This window comes from Ochotona princeps, chromosome 28 (genome assembly GCF_030435755.1).
Source record: "Ochotona princeps isolate mOchPri1 chromosome 28, mOchPri1.hap1, whole genome shotgun sequence".
In the NCBI taxonomy this organism is placed as follows: Eukaryota; Metazoa; Chordata; class Mammalia; order Lagomorpha; family Ochotonidae; genus Ochotona; species Ochotona princeps.
In genome coordinates this window covers 24,056,376-24,077,760 of record NC_080859.1, presented here as the reverse complement: position 1 = coordinate 24,077,760, position 21,385 = coordinate 24,056,376, and the positions used below count along the sequence as shown (strand labels likewise).

Genomic DNA, 21,385 nt, shown 5'->3' with positions numbered 1-21,385 from the left:
TATGTTTTGGTTTGTAGAATTGCATGATGTTTCCAAAGAATGGCTTGCCGAGTTGAATAGGTCCTAGCAATTGTCGTTTCCTGTTGGAATTCTGTAAAATGGAACCTAATGGAAAAGTAGATAGCAATCTTGGTAGATTTACTGGAATTAAAGGAGTAGTAGATTTTAGGCTTGTGTACAAATGAACTTTTTGATTTGATTTGATTTTTTTAAGGTTTTTGATAGTAACTGATCCTGCTCCCCAAAGTGGCTGAAGGGAGCTAGCAGGCCCCCAGAGCAGGGCTTCCAACCCATTCCCTGTCGGAATATTTTAAAGGGGAAAAGCGTTGAGTCACAGACTTTGTACAGAGAATAGGAAATCCTTGCATTGTTACTTCATGGTGGGGGTGGCGAGGGGGAGAATTCTCTCCTCCTGAAACTTTTTTGCAACTCCCATTGCAAATATCTTAACTGGGAAGATTGGAGTGTTTGAACAGTGAAAAACGTTTTGCTATGTGCAAAGTTCAGTGAGACATTGAACCTCTCAGAAAAGGAGTATTTGTGCTTCCTAGTATTTTTGTGGAGTTTGTAAAGGATCTAGTCTGGGGTGAGTTCTAAGAGGAGCCCAGTGTTCTCAGAGCTCCGAATTGTCACAGTGCGTTCCAGAAACATCTGGATAGTTAAAGGACATGCTGTTGCGTTGCTGACTTTAACTGTCGGTAAAACTTTTTTCTTCTGAAAAAACACTGAAAGGGAAAAAGAAAGCAAGGAGTTTCCCGTTTTTTGTTTGTTTGTTTGGTTGGTTGTTTTTAGTTTTTCAAGTTGAAGTGGAAAGATGGAAACCTTTTCCAACATGTAGCGTTTGTCAACCCGGCAGTGTAACCACTGCTGAGAGCCTATTTCCATCAGAGTAAGACGACATCCTTGGTTATCATTTCCTTTCCCTTCCTTGATTGTGGGCAGAAATCGTGCCGCTAAGATTCTGGAAGGAGGTAGACCTTTACAAAGTAATTCATTCCACTTACACTGCCAGTGCCAAAGGTTGTCTTTTGCGTTTTTACTTGCGTTGGCTACATGGGCGTGGTACGCATGTGCGTGGCTGCGTCATTACAGGTGAATCTCACCTGCCCGAGTGGGCGAGAGTGCTGAAACCGAGGGGCCTCAGAGACGGCAGGATGGACGCCTGGAGCTGGGGGGAAGGCACTGCCCTGACGCCTGTGTGTCCTCTCAGAGGGCCTGGCTTCTAGGACTCCACAGCTGGCTCCAGCTCCTGTGTGCCCTGGAGGCAGCAGGTGAGGCTCGAGTCTTTGGGTTTCTGTCCCCACGTGGGAGACCCAGCTTGAGTTTCTGGCACCTTCCTTCAGCCAGGCCAAGCCTCCCCCCCCCCCCCCACCCCCTCCTGTTATAAGCATTTGGGAGGAATAAATCCATGAATGGAAGATCTCTGTCGACTTGGCGAATAAACGATGAAGTAAACATGTGTTTTGTTTATTTGAATGGCAAAGTTACAGAGAGAAATCTTCCATCCACTGATGGACTCTCCAAATGTTGCGGTGACTAGAGCTGGGCCACACCTAACTCAGGAGCCAGGAGCTTCTTCTGGATCTCCCATGCTGGTGCAGGGGCCCGAGTATTGGACCATCCTCTGCTGCTGTTGCAGGCAGGTTAGTGGGGAACTTGATTAGAAATGAAGCAGCTGGGGCTGTATGCGATGTCAGCATCGCACACGGTAGCTTAACACACTAAGCCGCAACAGCAGCCCCAAGAAAATGGATTAATCCCAATTAGCAATGTTCCTTATTTCTATCTTTCTGATTCCCTTCCATTACCTGTTCCTATAGGATGATGTTTCATTTCTTTGGCACAGAAGGTGTTTGTGGGAGAGGACACTTTTGTTAGCAGATCGTTTGATCCGTCTGAGACGAGGAAGTGGCTTATGGTTTATCAGAGGAAATGAGATGGTGTGCTCTTTCAGAGTTTTACACAGTGTTTCATTAACAAGGTTGAAACTGAAGAATTTCATTTGGAGGACTTTTCCGATCCCATGCTAACCATACGTAGAGAACTGGGGAGTCTCGTTGCTGGGTGTGTTCTCAGCAGATCCTCCACATGCATATTTGCCCTGATGAAGCGCAGAACGTAGAGGGGGAGGTGGCATGTAGTTGGACAGTCCCACAGGAAATTGAGCAGTTGTCTTCGCAGGACCTTGAGTTCAGCTGCTGCCTGCCCTAACCTGGGCCAAGAAGACCCATGTTTTCTGCTCTTGAGGTCACTCGCTGCAAATAGCTATTTCAACTTGCGTCACTTCAAATTTCAGTTTCCTAAGCATGATGACAACGTTTTGTGTACCCTCAGTAGCCACTTTACTGGAGGGCAGGAGTAGGGACCACTCCTGTGGCTGGCTGCTGTGCCGCCGTAGTGCCATAGAACATTCCCGCAGCATGCAGCTCTCCCTCATCCTGGCTGACTGAGTAGCGAAGAGTGGTGTGGTGGTACCCTGTGTGTTTGTCTACAGCCCAGAAGGCTCGTAGAGCAGCGTTCAGGTTTGCCAAACTGAGAACTAAATCGGTGTTCCGGCCTTGCCTCGTGACTATTGTTATTCTGTGGTGTTCTTTGGCGTTTGACATAAGGGCTGTACCTGATGCCTGGCTAAGAAAGAGTTCCCCACTGGAATCGCAGTGAGTCCGGCAAGGACCACAAGGAGGCATTTAGACAGCCTGAGATGATGTAAGCTAACTGCAGAGCCGAGCCGGTGGGGAGCCTTCTACGTAGTTCCTTACGGATGGCTGATAAACAGGCTGCGAGTGCAGACCTTGTCTCGGATGCGCTGTGTTCTGCAGCTGGAGAAATCCGAGTTGAATATGTTTAGCTCCCTCTTCTGGTAGGTTTCCGCATATCTTGACTTAGGATGGGTTCCTACTGTTTTCGCAGTGAGATGGTTATCAAGTCTAGTGTTGAAGTAAGTTATTGGTAAATGTCCTCCACTCTTGACTATTCTGTATCACTCTCACACATGGTCAGACATGCAAGCCTCACATTTCTTAACGTGAATCATCCGAGATACAGAAAAGCGAGCAAAGGCTTCAGCTGCCTTACACGGATGTCACGCGAGCAGTGATCAACTCGTGTTGACTTCAAGTCTACCCTGCTGTTCGTGCAACCTGGGGCAGGAATACAGGGGGAGGCCCAAGTGCCCCCATCCAGATAGTTGAGCTAGACACCATCTTCCCGGAGTTTCCAATGCAATTCATTTCTGAGATTTATTTTTTTGAAAGGCAGAATGATAAATAGAGACTGACTGACAGAAAGGGAGGAGCATGTCCGTTTGCTGCTTGGCTGCCTGGATGACCATGGTGGCTGGGGCTGGGCCAGGCCAAGGCCGGGAATGTGCAGAGTTCCAGCTGGGTCTCCCAGGTGGGTGGTGGGGGTTCAAGCACGGAGCCAACCTCCCACGCTCTCCCAGATACGTGAGCAGGGAGGTGTGTTGAAATTTGAGCAGAGAGGACTCCGTATGGGGCTCTGAGGTCAGAGGCAGCTGCTTAACAGGCTGTGCCATGACAGTGGCCCCTTGAAAAGGTTTTTTTTTTTTTTTTTTTTTAAATTATTTGTTTTTTAATTGGAAAATCAGATCTACAGAATGGAGGAGAGACAGAGGAAGATCATCTATCCTCTGTCCGATGATTCACTCCCCAAGTGAGCCGCAATGGGCCGGTGCGCGCCGATCCGATGCCGGGAACCTGGAACCTCTTCCGGGTCTCCCACGAGGGTGCAGGGTCCCAATGCATTGGGCCGTCCTCGACTGCCTTCCCAGGCCACAAGCAGGGAGCTGGATGGGAAGTGGAGCTGCCGGGATTAGAACCGGCGCCCATATGGGATCCCGGACGCGTGTAGGGCGAGGACTTTAGCTGCTAGGCCACAGCGCTGGGCCCTTAAATGCTTTTCTGTGCTCAGCTGTGCGTAGTAATTCTCTTTTGATGCTCAAGAGGCCAGACTTGGTGTGGAGTTTCTTGGGATTCTCAGATCTTTGGTGAGGTGGAGAGAAGCAGGGCCCTGAGCCATTCTCTGGCTCTCCCTGCATGTGTAAACCCTAGTTCCAGGCCACACGTGGAGCCAACAGACCCCTGGGCAGGAATGTCTGACCTGGGGAGGAGGGTCCTGGGCAAGAGGCCATAGGAAACCTGAGGGGTTTGGGTAGATCTGCTGAAACCAGGGCCCAGCACGGGGCCCACCTCTGTCAGATGTCATTACATTGTCTTGTGTTTGAGACTCCTCATCTGGCCTGCTGCACCTGGCATCGCCAGATTCAGTACAACGGTGGGATTCTGTTTGTTTGCAGCTTCGACACTTCCAGATCTGACTGAGCAGTTCGCCCCTCCTGACGTCGCCCCACCTCTTCTGGGGAAGCTTGTGGAAGCCATCGAGAAGAAAGGTGAGCGCTTCCTCCAGTCCTGGGCCTTTGCCGTGTGGCTGGGTGGATTTGCGTTTGTCTCTTGCGTGTTGTTGAAATCCATTTCTTACCCTCTGCCATGTGCGGACAACACGCTGGCAGACACACAGGCTTTGGGGGGGGGGGAGGCGGTTGGGGGAGTGGTCATGGACAGAGAGAGAGTCTTGGCCTGTGCTTTCTGACTGTAGATGAACTGACCTGTAGCTACTGTATGGAAACTACTCGATTCATGAAAATCAAACAACTACCAATCACTTGCTTCTTGGGAGCCAGATGGTTTGGCCAACATTATTGATGTACCAGATAAGAGTAATGATGGGCATAGAGCCATTCAGGGCACATCCAGACTAGCTCCTGGATACAACCCAGCATATGTCTCCCAAGTGCTCCAGAAAGCAGTGTGTTGCAGACCCGGTCTGTTTGGGGTCCTAGGTCTGGAATGTGCGACCCTCTACAGAACACAGAGCTCCAGCAGCCCGGCAGAACTACGGCAGCTTCTCGATGGTGGTGAGTCTCTGGGAGCAGCGGATACCCGAGGGGAAAGCTAGCCTTCACCTTTTCCTGTAGGTCATAAACACACAAAGTGTTCGTTTAGCCCACCCCATGTTACACGGTAGATGTAAACTCAGACAGAGCTCGCTCAGGTCCTTCTGCGTGGCTCAGCTGGGGAAGCAGGCTGGCTCAGCGCCTGGAAGCTTGTCTCCTGAGTTGAGGTGTGCTGGCATATGTGTGTGTGCGCGCGTGCGTGCCTGTCTGCTGGCAGCAGGTGGACCACCATCCTGGCCACAGGCCCCTGAGAACAGAGGCCTTGAGAGTCCCCTGGCTGTCTCCTACCACCACATTTCCTGCATGCTTCTGTGATCTGCACCTAACGCTTCCAGATCACACATATTCTATGTATATATGTATGTATTAATCAACACCGTTTAACAAACGGTTCCACTAGCCACCCCTTCATAACCATGTCTTTCTCTTTTTGTTTTTCTTTTTCTCTTTCCTTTTCATTTCTATCTGGGTCCATTGGTGGACTCCTTCCCTGCTTGCTTTTTCCATGTCAGACACACGCGCGATACTGTTGCCTTCAGTGGTGTGCTAGTTTGCCAACTCCCTGGGCAGGAAGAGCCCTGGTCTGTTCCATTTGCCCTGCGTCCATGTAGTGTTAACACTCACACCGTGGTTGATTTGAAGCTAACTTATCTGATGTCCCTGAATGTAGGGCTGGGATGCATGGGAGACAGTTGGCTCTTGTGAGCTGCAACAAACCAATGCCAAGATGCGATTGGTTAAGCGACACTGATGAGTTCAGCCAAGTGGTGGCCCGATTCGCCCTCTCTTCCCCGCACCTCTGTAACATACAAAATAAAACCACTAACCCTGTGTCTGTCATCATTCCAGCAACCTCTCTTCTATGGCACCCTCCTTCCTTTCTACTTTTCCTTTTCCCCAGAAAAAAATTTCTGCCCCACATTTTTATAACTGGATCCGAATGTTTGAACCCAAAAGAATGAAACCTAATTCTAGCATTTCCTTCCGGAAGTGTAGTTGTACGAAGAATGCCCACGTGATGCTTAGAAAATGAGAATTGGAAGTGAGGCAACTTAGGAAGATTTCTGGCAAAGAGAGACAGTGGGCCCAAGTCATTAGCAAGAAGCAACTCTATTTTCAGATTTAAGCGTGTCTTTTTTTTTCCTAAAGTTTCACTTTCCCTTGTACTGCCCCGCAACACCGGTCACTGGAAGTTGACAGGCAGAAATTCAGGGTGGAAAGCTTCGATTCTCTAGATTTCTATGAAATCTAGACCTTTTTCAGGGCTTCAGGGAACACTGAGTTTTTTTCATTAGTCAATTGAAAGGCAGGTGCTTATATATGTTTTGGTCCAAAAATTGGACACATTGAACTTGTTAGAAGTCACAGGAAGTGTTCAGACATCAGAGACCTTTGAATTGAAAGCTGTTTGCGAAACGGTGGTTAGTGATGTGAACAATCCAAAATAACGTCGTTTAACTTAAAAAATATACACCACCACGAGACGGAACAAACACCAGGGTTCACGTCAGCAGTGTGCCTTGACAGCTTTTTTCTGCTTGTTGAGGTGAAACACACAACACATAGACAACAGGTTGCGTTTGGATGCTGAGAAATGCAAATGAAAGCTGTGGCCAAAAAAAGAGAGAGCCAGTGTGTCCAGATTTGGGAGTGGTTCTGGCAGAACAGTTTATAGCTCAAAGATTTTTTTTTTTTTGTATATAAAACAAATCCCAGTATCCTGGAGGACGCTCCAGAGTAAGTCATTTACACCTAAAAACTGCACAAACCTTGGTTTTAGGCCAACCCTGCTGTTGGCAGAGGACAGCAGCCCGCTCCCATTAGCACCTGCTGATTAGGCTTGCAGTGTCAATGTCACGGGTGGATTGGGGATCGGTCATCTCTCTGACGTTTTTCAGGGGCTGGGAGAAAGCGCCAGAACAGGATCCCAAATGACCTGACTGCAAGAGGCCTTGCCCTTTTTTCTTTCCTTTCTGTCTCCCTCATCTCTTCCTGCTTCTTCTTCATCTTCCTCCTCTTCCTCTTCTTTTTTCTCTTCTTTCTGTTGTTTTCCCCTGAAATGAACAATCGGTTGCCTGTGGTGTTGAAGCCTCAGTGGTGTGAATTTTTCTGCCCTTGTTGGTTTCTCTTGAAGCAGATCAGGTGACCGATGTGCGTCTTGGGATGTGCTTCTGTGTGCTGAGTGTGTTATCACAGCACGCAGAGGGATCTCCCACACACTGGGTGCTCGGAGCACACCACCCCAGTTGTAACGATCAGAAATGTCGTTGGACATTGTCAGGCGTCTCCAGGGAGAGGGAATTCCTGCCCCTTCTCCCCGGCCTGTACCCCCACCTAGAACCTCTCACCTAAACAGAGATCAGTTGGGGAAGGTGGAGTTAAATGCTGGAGACGTTACTGGTCAGCGGTCCCATGGGCAGTCAGGGAGACACAAGGCAGAAGCGAATGCCGATGCCTGCCTCCCAGACACGGGGGTTACCTGTGCCTGCAGCCCAGACAGAGGGCTTGCCTAGCTCCTCACACTTCATCACACAAGAACCATGACATGCTCCTGGGAGAGCGTGTTAGGGTTGTTGCTTTGCGGGAATCCCACACAGTGGAAGTCTGACACTCCAAGGAATTCTGAAAGTTACATTATCGTAAGCATCACTAAATCTTGCCATGTCTCCTGGCCCAGTGGAATCTGACGTCAGCTGGGTTGCTCCTGGGGCATCCATGAGGTGTTTTCATTCACACATGAGGAGGGCCCTTTCAAATGCCTGTGGCAGGAAGAGCCTGGGTGAACCGACACAGTGTAGCCCGGCTGGAGGGCTGGCCTCCCGGGGATGCGGGAGGAGCAGGGGCCAGTCTGCATCCATGCCCTGGAGGTGCTGTCAGCCAGGTGAGGAGGACACAGGATCCCACACAGGGACCACACTGCTGGGCCATTATCTTCATGGAGGACCACCCATTGCCACGCAGGTGTGCGAAGGGAAGCCCTGCATTAGGGAGGGCCCAGGGCGTATTTATAGTCCTGACATCCATTCACTGTTACCAAGTGAGGCATCACAGTTTCCCAAATGAGCAAACTCAGCGGTATTCATTTGCTCAGCAGAGAAGTTGCACGTAGCACACGGGCAGCAGCAGACAGGAGGGCCTGCAGCTTGCCAAAGAGACAGTGTCTGGGGCTGGCGGGGGCGGGGTTCCCGTGGCACTGCACTCGCCAGGTGATTGGACAGTGTTTGATTACACTTGGACCGAATTTCTTCCAGACCGTCCTTAACTTGCACATACTGGTTTTGCACCCCGCCCCCCACACTTGTTAGGGATGATAAACCTCTCGGGTTGCCCTTTGCAAGACATTTAAGTGATTAACACTTTGCCCCACCTAACTTTCCTCCCGCTGACCTATCTGTGATTTTTTTTTAAAAGCTTTGTCCTATAGCCTGCTTATCTTTGACAACATCTACCTCCTGGGGAGGCCAGTTTGGTTCAAGATGCCAGTAGTTCTCTGGCTTAAGCTCAGTTTAGAGGGACTAAGCTCCAGGGGGATCTAGCCACTTGATGTGCACACACCTCCGAGTCAACTTTGTTGCCTTCTCTTTCTCCTAAGCTACTATCGAATCCAGACAGCCACCCGGGGACATTGGCTATGGATAGGGTTTCACGTTCTCTGAGCTGTAGCAGAATTCAGACCCCATCCCTTGGCTTCAGATGAGCAGAACTCCTTTGCAGTTTCTTGTGCGCAGGGCAGTTCATCAAGCTGGGTCAGGGTGTAGCTCCCTGTACCACCTTTGCTCATCTAGGTCGGCCTCCCTCCAGCTGACCTTCTCATAGCTCCGCATCGCTGGTGTATGGCGGCTGGAGGAGCCCTGGGGCCTTCCTGCTTTGTCCTACCCCTGCTTTCTGCTGAACATTCTGTCTCTCTGCCCCAAAGGATCCTAGGGGTTGCACACAGTGAGTGCTCGTAGTCGTTTTGAGAAGCATCGCTCGTTATCAAATTGAGCTCTTTTCCTGGATAGAAAATACAGCACACAGCGGATGCACCTGTCAGCTTTCTTCCTGGGGTAGGGATGCCCATAGGTGTGGTTGGCTGTAGTCTGCCTGCGGGAGAGGTCCTTAAGAGAGAGTGCTGGTTTGTCTTCTGGATGTTTTTGAAATCAGGTGCTAAAATTCTAACCTCTCTGTCTGCCGATGTAGACTGATACGGAGATGAAGGGCATGTCAGCTCCCATTGGGATCTCTGCATTCCGCATCTTCCTGTTGAGGTTGGAGGAAACATTTGCTAAGCCTGAATGCTCATCCCCAGCTAGAACACTTCCCAGTCAGGGCAGGACCACCCCCCCGGAATGGGTCTGTAAATCTGGGTGCCAGAGGGCAAGGGTGGCAGCTTCCAGTTGCTGGGACTCCCATGCAAAATACCACAGAGAAACTTCAGTGACAGCGCTGTGTTACGTGCTGTGCTGGAGGCCCAAGGTCAGGGTTTGCTGTTCCCTGAGGCCCCACCCCTGCACGCATACCCTCCTCTGCGCCTGCGTCCCTGGCGTGTCTGTCTCTGTACTCCAAGGGTACTGCTCTTCCAGGGGCACCTGTCGGTTTGGATCATCGTCTCCCTCTTACTAGATCGCCTGTTCCAAGGCCCCTTCTCCAAGTTGATGGTCATTTTTTGCGGTGTGCAGGGACAGGGGGTGGGAGGTTAGACTTGCACCCTCAGAGCTTGGCAGGATGCAACACTGTTCAGCCTAGAACAGCAATGTTTGTTTTTATAGTTTTTTTTTTTAAAGATTTATGTTTATTACAAAGTCAGATATACAGAGAGAGGAGGAGAGACAGAGAGGAAGATCTTCCATCCCATGTTTCACTCCCCAAGTGAGCCGCAACGGGCCGGTGCGTGCCGATCCGATGCCAGGAGCCAGGAACCTCCTCCAGGTCTCCCACACGGGTGCAGTGTCCCAACACACTGGGCCGTCCTCGACTGCTTTCCCAGGCCACAAGCAGGGAGCTGGATGGGAAGTGGAACTGCCAGGATTAGAACCAGCGCCCATATGGGATCCCGGACGCGTGTAGGGCGAGGACTTTAGCCGCTAGGCCATGCTGCCGGGCCCAATGTTTGTTTTTATTGTACTGAAGGCTGGGGGTGGGTTCCAGGCAATCCCGGGCCAGGCGTGCTGTGCTACCCCAATGCCCCGAGCCACCTCTGCAAGGCTAGTACTCATAATACAATAATAGTAATAAAACCATTTCATGCCTTGTGTCTGTCCTCCTCTCCCTTCCTTTCCGGGCTCACATGTAAGTCAAAATAAATGTCTGAAAGATTTCTTAAAATGTTGCTCTCCTAGACGTAGCGGCCGTGGACTTGGCAGTGACGGATGTGCACGTGTTAGCCGATGCCTTCAAACGCTATCTCCTGGACTTACCCAATCCCGTCATTCCCATAGCCGTGTACAGCGAGATGGTCTCCTTAGCCCAAGGTGGGTTCCTCTCCAGCAAGGACCAGGATGGGAGGGGCATGTTTTGAGGGGTGGGTATACTTGTGGCCCAACCAACTACTGCACGTCTAGGGGTGAATGGTCCTCCCCACACCGCCACCACCACTCCTTCCCATGCCGGCCCTCACTGTCCCCGGGGAGGAGAGTCAGACTCCCCACTTGCTTAGGAAGCCGATAGGCATGTTGCAACAACTGCTTATTACCCTTCCAGCAGTAGTAACAACCCCTGTGAAGGAAATGCCTGAATCAGAGGCCCAGGACTAGGTAGGGTCCAGGCTGCAGAGATGTTTTGACTGTCTTGTCCAAGTGGACATCACCAGCTAGACGTGTTGAGAGAAGAGGGCAGGGACAGTGAGGGGACTGCAAACGTTTGGAGCCACGGCTCAGTTGAGTGCTTTGAGCACAGGAAGCTGTGGTTCCTCACCTTCAGAGTCAAACCCCCATGATACCAATCTCCTGCTCCTCCCAGCCAGCGCATCAGCTTGACTCTGCCTAGCAGCCGGGCAGGTTTGCGCTAGAACACCGTGCACGGCCTGTGGTTTCTGAAACAGGAAGAGTTTCTTACGTTTCCATTTGCCTTGAGCTTTCTACTTTCTCACAATGTATTTTCTACTGAGCGGAGCCCAAGTCCTCTCTGCTCCTCTGGATGGCTCGTTAGCTCACTCCGGCCGCTAGAACACAAGAGCGGTGGTCCGGGAGGAAGACAGACTGGAAATAGTCATGCATTTTTTTTTTCTCGCCCCCGCCCCCCACTCTCTCTCTCTCTCCCTTTAACATGAAGAAATACAAAGCCCCGGAGACTATATGCAGGTGTTGAAGAAGCTCATCCGCTCGCCTGGCATCCCTCCTCAGCACTGGCTCACGCTGCAACATTTGCTCAAACATTTCTTCAAGCTCTCGCAGGCCTCCAGCAAGAATCTCCTAAGTGCCAGAGTGCTCGCCGAGATCTTCAGCCCTATGCTTTTCCGATTCCCTGCAGCCAGGTAAGAGAAAGAAGGGAACCCGGGATTCTGGGGTTCTGGGGGAGTGAGGAGCGGGTGGGCGGTGGCCACCGGATTGGCCCACAACTGTATTGGAACGTTTGGGACTTCACAGTTGCCCATGCAAGGTTACAGGTGCCTAAATGGCCACGATTCATTTTTTAGGACGGAGATCTCCAAATAAGCTTTGTTTCTTGCAGCCCCGAGAACACGGAACACTTCGTTAAAGCTATAGAGATTCTGATCTCCACTGAGTGGAATGAGCTGCAGCCTGTACCAGGTAAGTGCTCTGAGCACAGAGCATGGCTCCTCTTTTGTCCAATTTTTTTTTGCCAGCCTTGACAATGGACGTCTTTAGGCATCTCTGAGGTTCCGGGCAGGATTACAGTGTATATCCATGTGTTATTTTGTGATCTGAAGGAAAAAAAAAATCCTAGGTCGGAGAGCTGCACTAAATATCCTGGTGGCTTTCAACACGTGCTGCCAGTGACCCCCATATGTGTGAAGAGTGTGGGAAGAATTCTCCAAAGTGGCAAAGCTTTTAGGCTTCCGGTTGTTGAATTTATGGAGTCAATTTTAGTTGTTGAGATTGGTGTGTGTCTTTCTAACGCTTATAGAGTAGGGGATTATCGTTGCTATGTCATTTGAAGTATTTTGGGAGTGTGTTTTTTTTTTTGGAAATGACTCTACCGTCAGTATGAAAGTGGAGCGTTCCTTGCGGCAACTTGGAGTGGGCCAGCGGCTTCTTGAAAGCAAGCTGGTGTTCAAGTAACCATTTAACAAAGCAGGACACGTAGAGCACCTTAGCCACGGATTTCTTTGAGGCCGATGTGTTTTCCTTGTGTGGAAAAGATCTCACCACCTCCCTTTTCTATGTAGTGGCTAAAAGGTAGCTGACAGAAAGTGGTCATTTAGGATTGTGACTTAGGCCGCTTTAAAGTTTCAGGACTAGCAAAATGTGTAGCTCGTGGTCTTCAGGTATGCCTAGAGTTTCCATGGAAAACCATGAATCTGTAATTGATCAGAGGTCACTCGTGTAGATTACGTGTTCATTTCCATAGGAGCGTGCATCAGGACCCGTGCACAGCAGGCTGTGCAGTTGATAGTCGAGTTGTACAGCCAATCCCTGTGTCTGTGTGGTTTCTGTGTCTTAGTGGGCAATCTCCAAACTTGTTTGCAGGGTTGGCATAGAGGATACGGCAGGTGGCCATTCAAGAGCGAGGTATGGGGGGGAGGGCTTTTGGGGACAGTTCCAAGTTGTGTTGGCAAAAGCAGGGGAGGCGTCAGACCTGCTGGTTGAGGCACACCACAGTGGCAGCCCCCAGGCAAGGGGGACAGAGTCACAGCAAGCAGAATGTTAGGTCAGCAGGTGTGCCCTTGAGCTTTAAGGGATAGCCAGAAGGTTTCATCTCACGTGACCACTTGGGTCACTTGTCCATGGTTGGTCAGTGGCCGTGGGAGTTCAACCTTGACGTTCAGAGTTGTTGGTAGGAAGCCGTGAAGGTGGAAGTGTGGAACTTGGCACTTGAACCACTACCCCAAGACTCCCTGGGAAGGTGGGCAAGGGGGAGAATGAACACGATTAAGCAGGACCCTGTGCCAAAGGGCTGAACTGAGACCTGCCCACTTGCTTCTGACTGGTACTGACGCATGTCTTACAGACCAAGCAGGGCACGGTCCCGCTCCCAGTCAAGGGCTAGAGAACCAGTTATCCTTGTCATCTGAAGGGAACTGCAGGAAAAGGATGCCGACAGCCAGGCAGGGCTTGCCAGATCCCCTGGCCGCGTGACTGCAGCGTTCTTGAGAATTGCTACTGGAGGGAGCCTAGTGGGATCTGTGGTGGAGCTCGATTGGCTTGAAGTCGCTTAATCGTCTTTGATCTATCGCTGCTCAATTTCTGCAAAGTAAAAGCTGGGATTGCCCCTTGCATACCCGTAGAGCTCCTGCATGGGTCCCCCAGGACCCTGGCTCCCTCTGGAGGATGGTAGCAGGGGCGGTACCAGCTGCAAAGGAGGATCAGCTCCCTCTGCTGTGCTTCTTGGGATGACAAAGTCTGGAACATTCGCTGGGTCATCCCCAGGATTGACACAGTGAATTGCATGCAAGTCATTTCGGCACCCTCGGTCTTAGCCTTCCTCTGAGCTCCCTGCCCTAGTCCTGGTTGTGGGCCCTTTGGGAGACGCGCATGCGTCCGTGTGTCTCAGTGGTGGAAACCTTGTACCACCCCTGCCCTTCCCATCCTGAGCTACTGAGAAATGAGGCAGGGCTCCAGTGCAGATGATTGGCAGCCATCCCCTCCCCCCCTTCGGCCCCCCCAGGGTAAAGATGTGAGTTCCTGGTGGGAATGCAGTGTTTTCCTAGAGTCCTCCCTGTGTTCCTGCCGGAGGGTGTCTCAGAAGCACAGCGCCAGCCCGCCTCCAGCCAATGGCCATAAATCTGCCACTTCTCAGTCACCTGTAGTAACTTTGCTGTTAGGCAATCGAATTGTATCCTTGGCTGAAATGCAAGAGAGACAGAATCTCTCTGTTCTGGGGCTGATGTACAGCACTTCTGGCCTGCCCTTGGTCCAGGATGACACATGAGGCCAGCTCTCAACTCAAATATGACCTGTCCACCTGCAATGTAAATGAAATATCAGATGGGTGTGCGAGTGCTCCTAAGGGCAAAAGACTCTGAGCATGCTGGGGCAACAGGAAAGGCCTGTGGAGGAAGAGAACCTGGAAGTGGCCTTAAAGAACCAGGTATACATGTTGAATCCAGGAAGGAGAAAGAACATTCCGGTTCCTGACATTGAAAACGCATTGCAAAGCATGAAGCCTTGGACTTTCACGAGGCAATGCGTACTGTGAGTGACGGGTCATATGAATCACTGGTGTGGAGAGGCAGGCCCCGGCCAGCGAGGCCTGGGGACACGCAGAGGTCTAACCTCTGTTCCCTGGCCTGCACGGGTCACAGCTGCCTACAGCTACCCTCAGAAGCTTCCTGTGCAAAAGGGGCTGCTCTGAGTATCCAATCAAAGAGCGCCCTGCCGCTTCCAGCGCTCACTGCACGGCACGCCACCACATCCTCGGGCTCACACAGAGTCAGAAGACACGATGTCTTTGTTTATGGTTGCCTGGCTCAGGGGCCCCGGTGCCGCCTTTGGAGCCACCCCGGAAAGAGCGGTTGAGTCATTTCATTCTGGATTTCATCCCCAGCTCTTGGTGGCTTACCGAAGTCAGCTTTTCCAGACTGTGAGATGGGAGTGATTCTCTCTCTCTTCCTCTCTCGGGCTGCTTAAGAGCACCCTGTGAGCTGAGCAGCAGAGAAATGCATGACCCCTGTCCCATCTGTGTCCTGTCTGTCACACCAGCCTCGACTTGGAGGGGAACCTGCCAGAGCACGGGCCTCGTCCTGCAGCTCCGCCTCCGTTAGACCACAAGTCCTCGGGAGCCGCGTGCTGTCAGGCCCTCGTCCCCACTGCCCCACTTTCACAGCCAGCTGCACTGCACCTGAAGCATCGGGGAGCCTGCAGGTATTTGCAGGCCCAACTGAAAAAGGCCTTCTGCGTGGAGTTGCCAACCTCGTGGGTGCATCGCGTGGTAAGAAGGCGCTTCGGAATGAGGCCCTTGGCTCTGTGTGCGGCGTGCTAAGGGGAGTGGCCTGGAGCTTAGCACTACGCTCCCTCTGTCACCTTGCCCAGGTGCCTTGGCACAGCTCACCCCAAGCGCCCAGTAGTCCCAGAAAGAGCCTTCCTCTTTTGTTTTAAATTTTTTTTTTATTTTTATTACAAAGTCAGATATACTGAGAGGAGGAGAGAGAGAGAGGAAGTGGAGCTGCCAGGATTAGAACCAGCGGCCATATGGGATCAAGGCGAGGACCTTAGCCACTAGGCCACGCCGCCGAGCCCCAAGAACCTTCCTCTTGATGTGCACCCAGTCGGGTCCCTCTTGGGCCTGACCAGCATGTGGAGTCGCCAGTGCAGTACGTGTGTGCCTGTCGCCTGTAGTTGGACGCCCTGTTGTGTAGTGTTTCCTGTTTGTGAAACAGCCGCTCCCGTTTCTGCGTGGCAGGGACGCTGCAGTTGTTTGGAGCAGTCCCCTGCGTGCAGCAAAATCATCGTCCCCAAGAACGTATTTGATGTTTAGTTTTTGGATAGACTTCCCAACTTGCTGAAAGGACTTCCATGCAACAGCATGTTTAACGCTGCCAAGAACCAGAAGGCTTGAAGGGACGTGAAGATCTGGAAAGCTTGAGTCCACAGAGGGAGCTGTCAGCGCTGCTGACACACCGCTGTTCCCTTTGTTACCAAAAGCCTTACAAAAAGCCTGCAAGCTGCGCGGCGAGTTTCCCTGAATGATCTTGCGTTCTGTTTACCCTGTTCATACTTGGGTCGCTAAAGTGAAATTGCATAGAAGTAACCATGGTCAAAATGGACCCGTTTAACATGGAGTGCATTTTGAATGGAACCCATTGTAGGTGTGTTGACCTATTTCAGAGTTCGTAGATGCCTGCAGAAATATGAATGTAGCCTAATTGCAGTGTCCTAGTGCGCCCTCAAGCCCAGAGTGGGAAATCAGCGACTCTTTCTCCCCCCCAGCCCTTCCACACCTGTCAAAGTTAAGTTTGAACCACCAGCGCATAGCCAGACATGCACCAGGAAGAGCCAGATTCCTAAATCTGGTGTTCGGTGCTCTGGGTTTGGTTTCCTCACCAAGACTAAAGCAAGCACTTAGGGCAGAGGGAAATGACTTTCAAGGGGTTTTACTTTTCTCGGATTTATTTTTTTAAAATTTTTTTATTGGGTTTAAAATGTGGTCTCCCATTTGAGAGTCATTTCAAAGGCGAGAAATGAAAGCTTGACAGAAACTCAATGTGCTGAGACGGATACAAGTACAGAAAGTCCGTCCACACACACATGGCTTGCTCAGAAAAGACCAGCTTGTGTGTGCGCGTGTGTGTACCCCAAAACAGATGTGTTTTGTGGCGCACGTGGGGTGCGGGGCGGTGGCAGAAGCGGCAGCCACTTTTACTTTTGTTTTCACAGCGCTGGCTTCTCTCTCACGGGCAAAACAACAGGGTGAAGTCTTAATGCTGCCCAAAGGGCAAGGTGTGGAGCCCTTTCTGACACCCCCCCCCCCCCTTCCAGAATGTGCCTGATTTTATGCCTCTGTAAACCTGGGTTTGTCAATGCAAAGAGATGTTTTTCCCTAGCATGGGCGGTAAAGAATAATCGGGCTGTGGGGCAGAGAATTTGCATCCTCAAAGAGTGCTCTCACCTGACTTGTCTTGGCGGCGAAGGCAGGCATTCGGAGCACCCTTACCTGGAGGCGTGGCTCACTCACTTTCCAGTCCTCTCCTGCCTAGCTCTAAGGATCTTTCCTGCCTGCCTGCGTGATGGCCAGCAGACAGGCTGAGGTTTTCCAGGCGGAAGCTGCAAGGTGGCAGGTTTTCTACCAAGGAGATACAGTGTTTCCCCTGTAACTTACAAGCCTACGTTAAGGCTCAAGAAACATGTTCCCAGCCTGTGCCATGACAGCCTGTGGCTATTTGTTTTGTTTTGTTCTGCCCCTGAAAGTTTTTGTGTGTGTGTGTGTGTGTGTGCAAAAAAATTTGAAGGTTGGAAAAAATGCTACCTGTTGTTTTAAAGTATCTAGAAAGAGGAATGAGCTCAATAGTTTATGCAAGTTTTCTCCTGTGGCTGGTTCTTGGAGGTCCCTGTGTAATGCCAATATTAAAATACGCATTTTCCTAAAAGTTTTCCTAAAACTTGACAAATACTTGCTAAGTTGTGACAAAGTATCATGATTCTGCTTTTATGTGGTTTTTATTTGCTAATTGTTAGTGAGCCATGTATCTTAAGTGACAGTTGTAAAAAACATGTTTGTGTGAAGTTTTCAGTGTTGTGAAGGAGCTCCAGATGTTCATGGAAATGGGATGAAAGTGTTTTATGTTGGTGTGGAGTACGTTTTGAAAAACCTGCACCCGACAGGTCTTTAAAAGGTTTCTGTGAAGTGCATATTGGGGGAGGGGGGAACTCTGCGTGAATTTCAGAAAAGTTTGGAATCCTGTTTTGCCCCAGTCTGTGTAAGCGCTCTGGCCCTGTCCTGGGGTACTGCTCCTGTTCGGCCAGCAGAGGGCTCCCCTTTGAAGCTGATGAGCCGCGTGCGTGTGGAAGGGCCACGACGCGGCTCCCACCTCCAGGCACCTAAGAGAACCTCTGGTTGGGGACTGCACACACAGTGTGGAAAGTTGCTGTGCAGCCAACTTTCCAAATCTATTTTTAAGACCTTTTGCCCGTCAGTGCAGGTTGCCTTCCTTTTCAGTGGATACTTGGTGAAGCCGAAAATACAGTGTTGGACCCTAGGGGGCGCTTGAGTCTTTAAAGTGGTGACGTGAAGGAGCATCCCTTGGCCCCTAACAGGTGTCCCTTAGGAAACGGGCGTGTCTGACGCTTCTAACTTGGGAGAGGCTATTTTTAAAAGTAGGGAAAGGTGATGTAGCTCAGGCTACCACACATGACCGGCTGGCCCTGAGACTAGCTGACCGACTGACTTGTAGACCGTCCTGTGCCCACCCATAGGAGATGATCACCAATATGTGCCTGCGGCCCCAGAGGGAAGCTGGGACGGCCTTCTGGATACGCCAAGCAAGGCTCTGTGTCAGCCCATGGCTCTCTTTGTCATCACTGGGGAGAGTCATGCACTCCTGACCCACCTTCTTCAAAGGGAGTGGCAAGGTGGCTTGTATAGGTTAAAAATAGAAAGCAGAAGGGGGCGGAGGGTGTGAATGTCTTGCATGCAGCTTCAAAGAAGCCAATTTCAGTGTTGCTTGTCATTCATCTAGCGCCTTCTCTGGCCCAGGGAAGCGGGCAGGGAGTGGGGTGGGGGAAGTTCCTAGGGTGGCCCCTGGATTTGGTACCTCCTTGTCGCCGTGTGGACGTGGTGCCCAGGGGCCTTGGTTTGTGGTTTTCAAGCGTGATGATTTTGGGTGCTTGACATTGTTGGGAAGCACAATCTTGAAGGTTGAGGTGGCCTCCAACGAGGCTGAGACAGTGCAGCTCACAGCAGCTTTGCTCGTGGGAAGGACACACATCCCCTGGCCAGGGTGGCCTGCGTCCGGGGAGCCCCGCCTCCCCCAGGGCCGGCAAGTGCAGCCCCTTTAAGGGCTGCCAGCTGGTCCTTTGGGACGCCAGTGGTCTCATTCGAGCTGGTCTTAGCCTGGTGCGGGTGGCACGGGCCTGGCTATCCTGTGTGCCCTCCCCCTCCCGGGGTCGCGGGGCACCTGCGGTCCACCCTGCGGGGGCGCGCTGGAGGCATCCTCGCTCCACAAGAGCCGCTTTGAGTCTATTTTTGCCAAACGCTCAGCCACTTCCTGTGTTTGGCCTCGCAGAGCGCCTCGCTTCGCTGCAGGCTCCGGGAGCCCCAAACAGCAGCCTGCGTGCCGCTGAGACCAGGGGCACTATTTTGAGTCCCCTCACAATGGCCTTCTCATTTCCTTGGCAAAAATGAGCGAGCTGGGCATGCCTCGGGCCACTTGTCAGCCGCTGACAACTTTGACTTTCGGGCTTCCCTGCCCCCTCCCGAAATCCCTAGCTCAGCAAATATTTGAACCTGCCCAAGTTAATCATGAAGCCGCGATCTTTATCAGAGAGCGCTGTGCCAGCGCCCGCCTCGCGCCTGCCCTCCTGGGCGCAGTAGGCTGACCCAGTGGGCTGCCCGAGGGGGTCCCGCTGTCATCGCTGCACCCCGCCCCTGCGTGCGCACGGTGGCTGCTCCGAACCTGCGCCAGGGGTGGGGAAGCCTTGGGGGCTTGGCCCCAGTTCGCTGGTGGAATAGCTTTTTGAAATTTGGTTATTCCCCCCTCTCGCCACCCTCCACGTTGGATGTAAACATTTAAAGGAAAACCGCCGAAATGCATAACCTGCAAAGTAAGTCGCGTTTGTTTTGAGCACTTTGAGCACCTTTGCGGCGGCGGAGCGGCTGTTGGGGTGTGAGCTCCGGGTGTGCTGTCTGGGGCGTGCAGGCGGGAGGAAGGCGAGGGACGTGCTTGCTGCAACGAGATGGTGCGGGGCGCCTTGGGCGCTGGCTTGCGGGTCAAGATTTAGAGCTTCGTTGGAGAGTCTCTTTGCCCTCGCTGCGAGGACACCTGCTTCTCCCTCGGTGGGCTAGCCCGGCTCCTCCTCTCCCTCCCCCCCCCCCCGTTTGGCACTTTTTCACTGAGCGCCCACAAGGGCACGTTACCCCCTCCCCACCCTGCTCTCAGGGGCGGGTCTGTAGGTCTGGCCCCAACAACCTGGAGGACTTGCTAAGACTTTTTCTGAACGCCCCCCCCCCATTTTGTCTTTGCCCGTAGGCTTAACTAAAGCTCTCAGCAAATAGGAAAGTGTGAGTGGGAGAGGGTGGGGTGGGAAGGTTACAGCTGGGAGTGGCAGAAGCCACCCATGCCCAGAGAGTGATAAGTCTGTCTTTGATCTGTCTTACAAGAGGATGAGTTTCAGGGGCCTCTGCATACTTTAAAATATTGCAGCAATAGCTCACAGATATGGACATACCTCACAAAGCCCACTGGCTTTTTTCATTTTTAAAAAATGAGCCACATTTACTCCCTTCCCCCATCGCAGTGCGGTAAATGGGAGTGAGGCTCCCACACAGGTGCCAGCGCTAGGAGCAGGAACGGCTTGAAGGAGCCAGGATTAATCATCAGATTGTAGGGAAATTGATTTCTGTCCCGCTAAGAGCCAGCTTTGGAGATAAAGGGGGAAATGCAAAGGCAAGGGGAAAAAAAAAAAGATGACATCACCCTCCTGTTGGGCGGCGAAGACAGGTCTACCAGTGAGATGCTGTGCACACAGCGCTGCCTTCTGCCCGTTGTGGGAGGCAGCACCATGCCTTGCCCAGCCTGAGCCAGCAGCAGTACACTTCTCATGGACACTGCCAGTTGTGTCTGGGTAATTGCCGCTGGCAACGGCACCGCGTGCCTGTTCGGCGACTGCCTGGTTTTGCCGAGTTGCCCTGTCTCTTGGGAGTATGTGGTGGCGGAGGTAATGTGGTCTGCCCCTGGTCCTCGGGTTATGCTTTCTGACGGGGGTGTGATTGATGGTTGAAGTTCTGAGTGTCTGGGGAGTGAGGGGAGAGCGAAATTAAATCCCCAGATTTCTGACTCCTTTCGGCTTTTCATACGGTAGGGGAACAGTTTCAGGATTGTTCAAACATAGCCAAAGCGGACTCTCCTGCTGTCTTTGTCAGATTTCTAAACCCAGGAAAGACGAGTTTATCTGTAAACCCAGATGCACTGCTAGGGGTGGGAGGGACTGGAGGGGACGCCAGGCAGGGGGGCGGGGAGGGCTGAGCTGCCGCGGATCAGAGCCTGTCATGCTGCCAGCTGCCTCGCCGAGCTGAGCATGCCGCAAGGGCTAATCAGAAAGGAATTAGAAAACTCACTGCTCGTGGAGAAGAGGCTCATTAAACAGCCTCCCCGACTGCGGTTCTCCGAAATGTGGGTTCTCGGGCGAGGTGGGGACGGTGTACAGGCTGGGCAGGAGTGGTCTGCTGACATTTTTCTGACTTGATTGGCTGGGCTGGTGTGATGTCATAGGTTACAGTGCAGCCCCTTATAGGTTTTAAAATGAATTCCAAGACACCATGACAAAGAAAGCCACACTTCTTTTCTGCTCACGGGGCTCAGCCAAGGCAACTCTCGCACAAATGTACAACACCATTTGGAACATGGATGACATGGATTTAGACTATGCCAAGGCAGATATCCACTGTGGCACGGACTTGATGTTTTATATAGAAATGGATCCGCCAGGTAAAATCTGCAGTCTTATTTGCAAGAAAGCTAGTTTTTTTTTTTCTTTCTTTTTTTTTTTTGGCTGGGGGTGGGGTGGAGAGTTGCCGTGTCCGGTCTTGTTTAGATGCCTATTTTTATTTATTTGTTTCATTGATTAAAAATGAGTTCAGCACAGCTTGAAATGTAGCCAG

The 21,385-nt window shown here is 51.6% G+C and overlaps 1 protein-coding gene across 2 annotated transcripts in view; it reads left to right on the top strand.

Moving 5' to 3' along the window:
- PIK3R1 (phosphoinositide-3-kinase regulatory subunit 1) overlaps positions 1–21,385 on the top strand; it is a 77,871-nt gene that overhangs the window by 50,350 nt on the left and 6,136 nt on the right. The window contains exons 3-7 of one of the 2 annotated variants that reach the window (XM_004586143.4): positions 4,316–4,408; positions 4,859–4,933; positions 10,291–10,422; positions 11,222–11,423; positions 11,621–11,700. In XM_004586143.4, the coding sequence (XP_004586200.2) occupies positions 4,316–4,408; positions 4,859–4,933; positions 10,291–10,422; positions 11,222–11,423; positions 11,621–11,700 (582 nt within the window). Of the gene's footprint in view, positions 1–4,315; positions 4,409–4,858; positions 4,934–10,290; positions 10,423–11,221; positions 11,424–11,620; positions 11,701–20,917; positions 21,213–21,385 lie in introns of those variants that run through there. The other variant, XM_004586144.4, reaches the window with a different exon arrangement.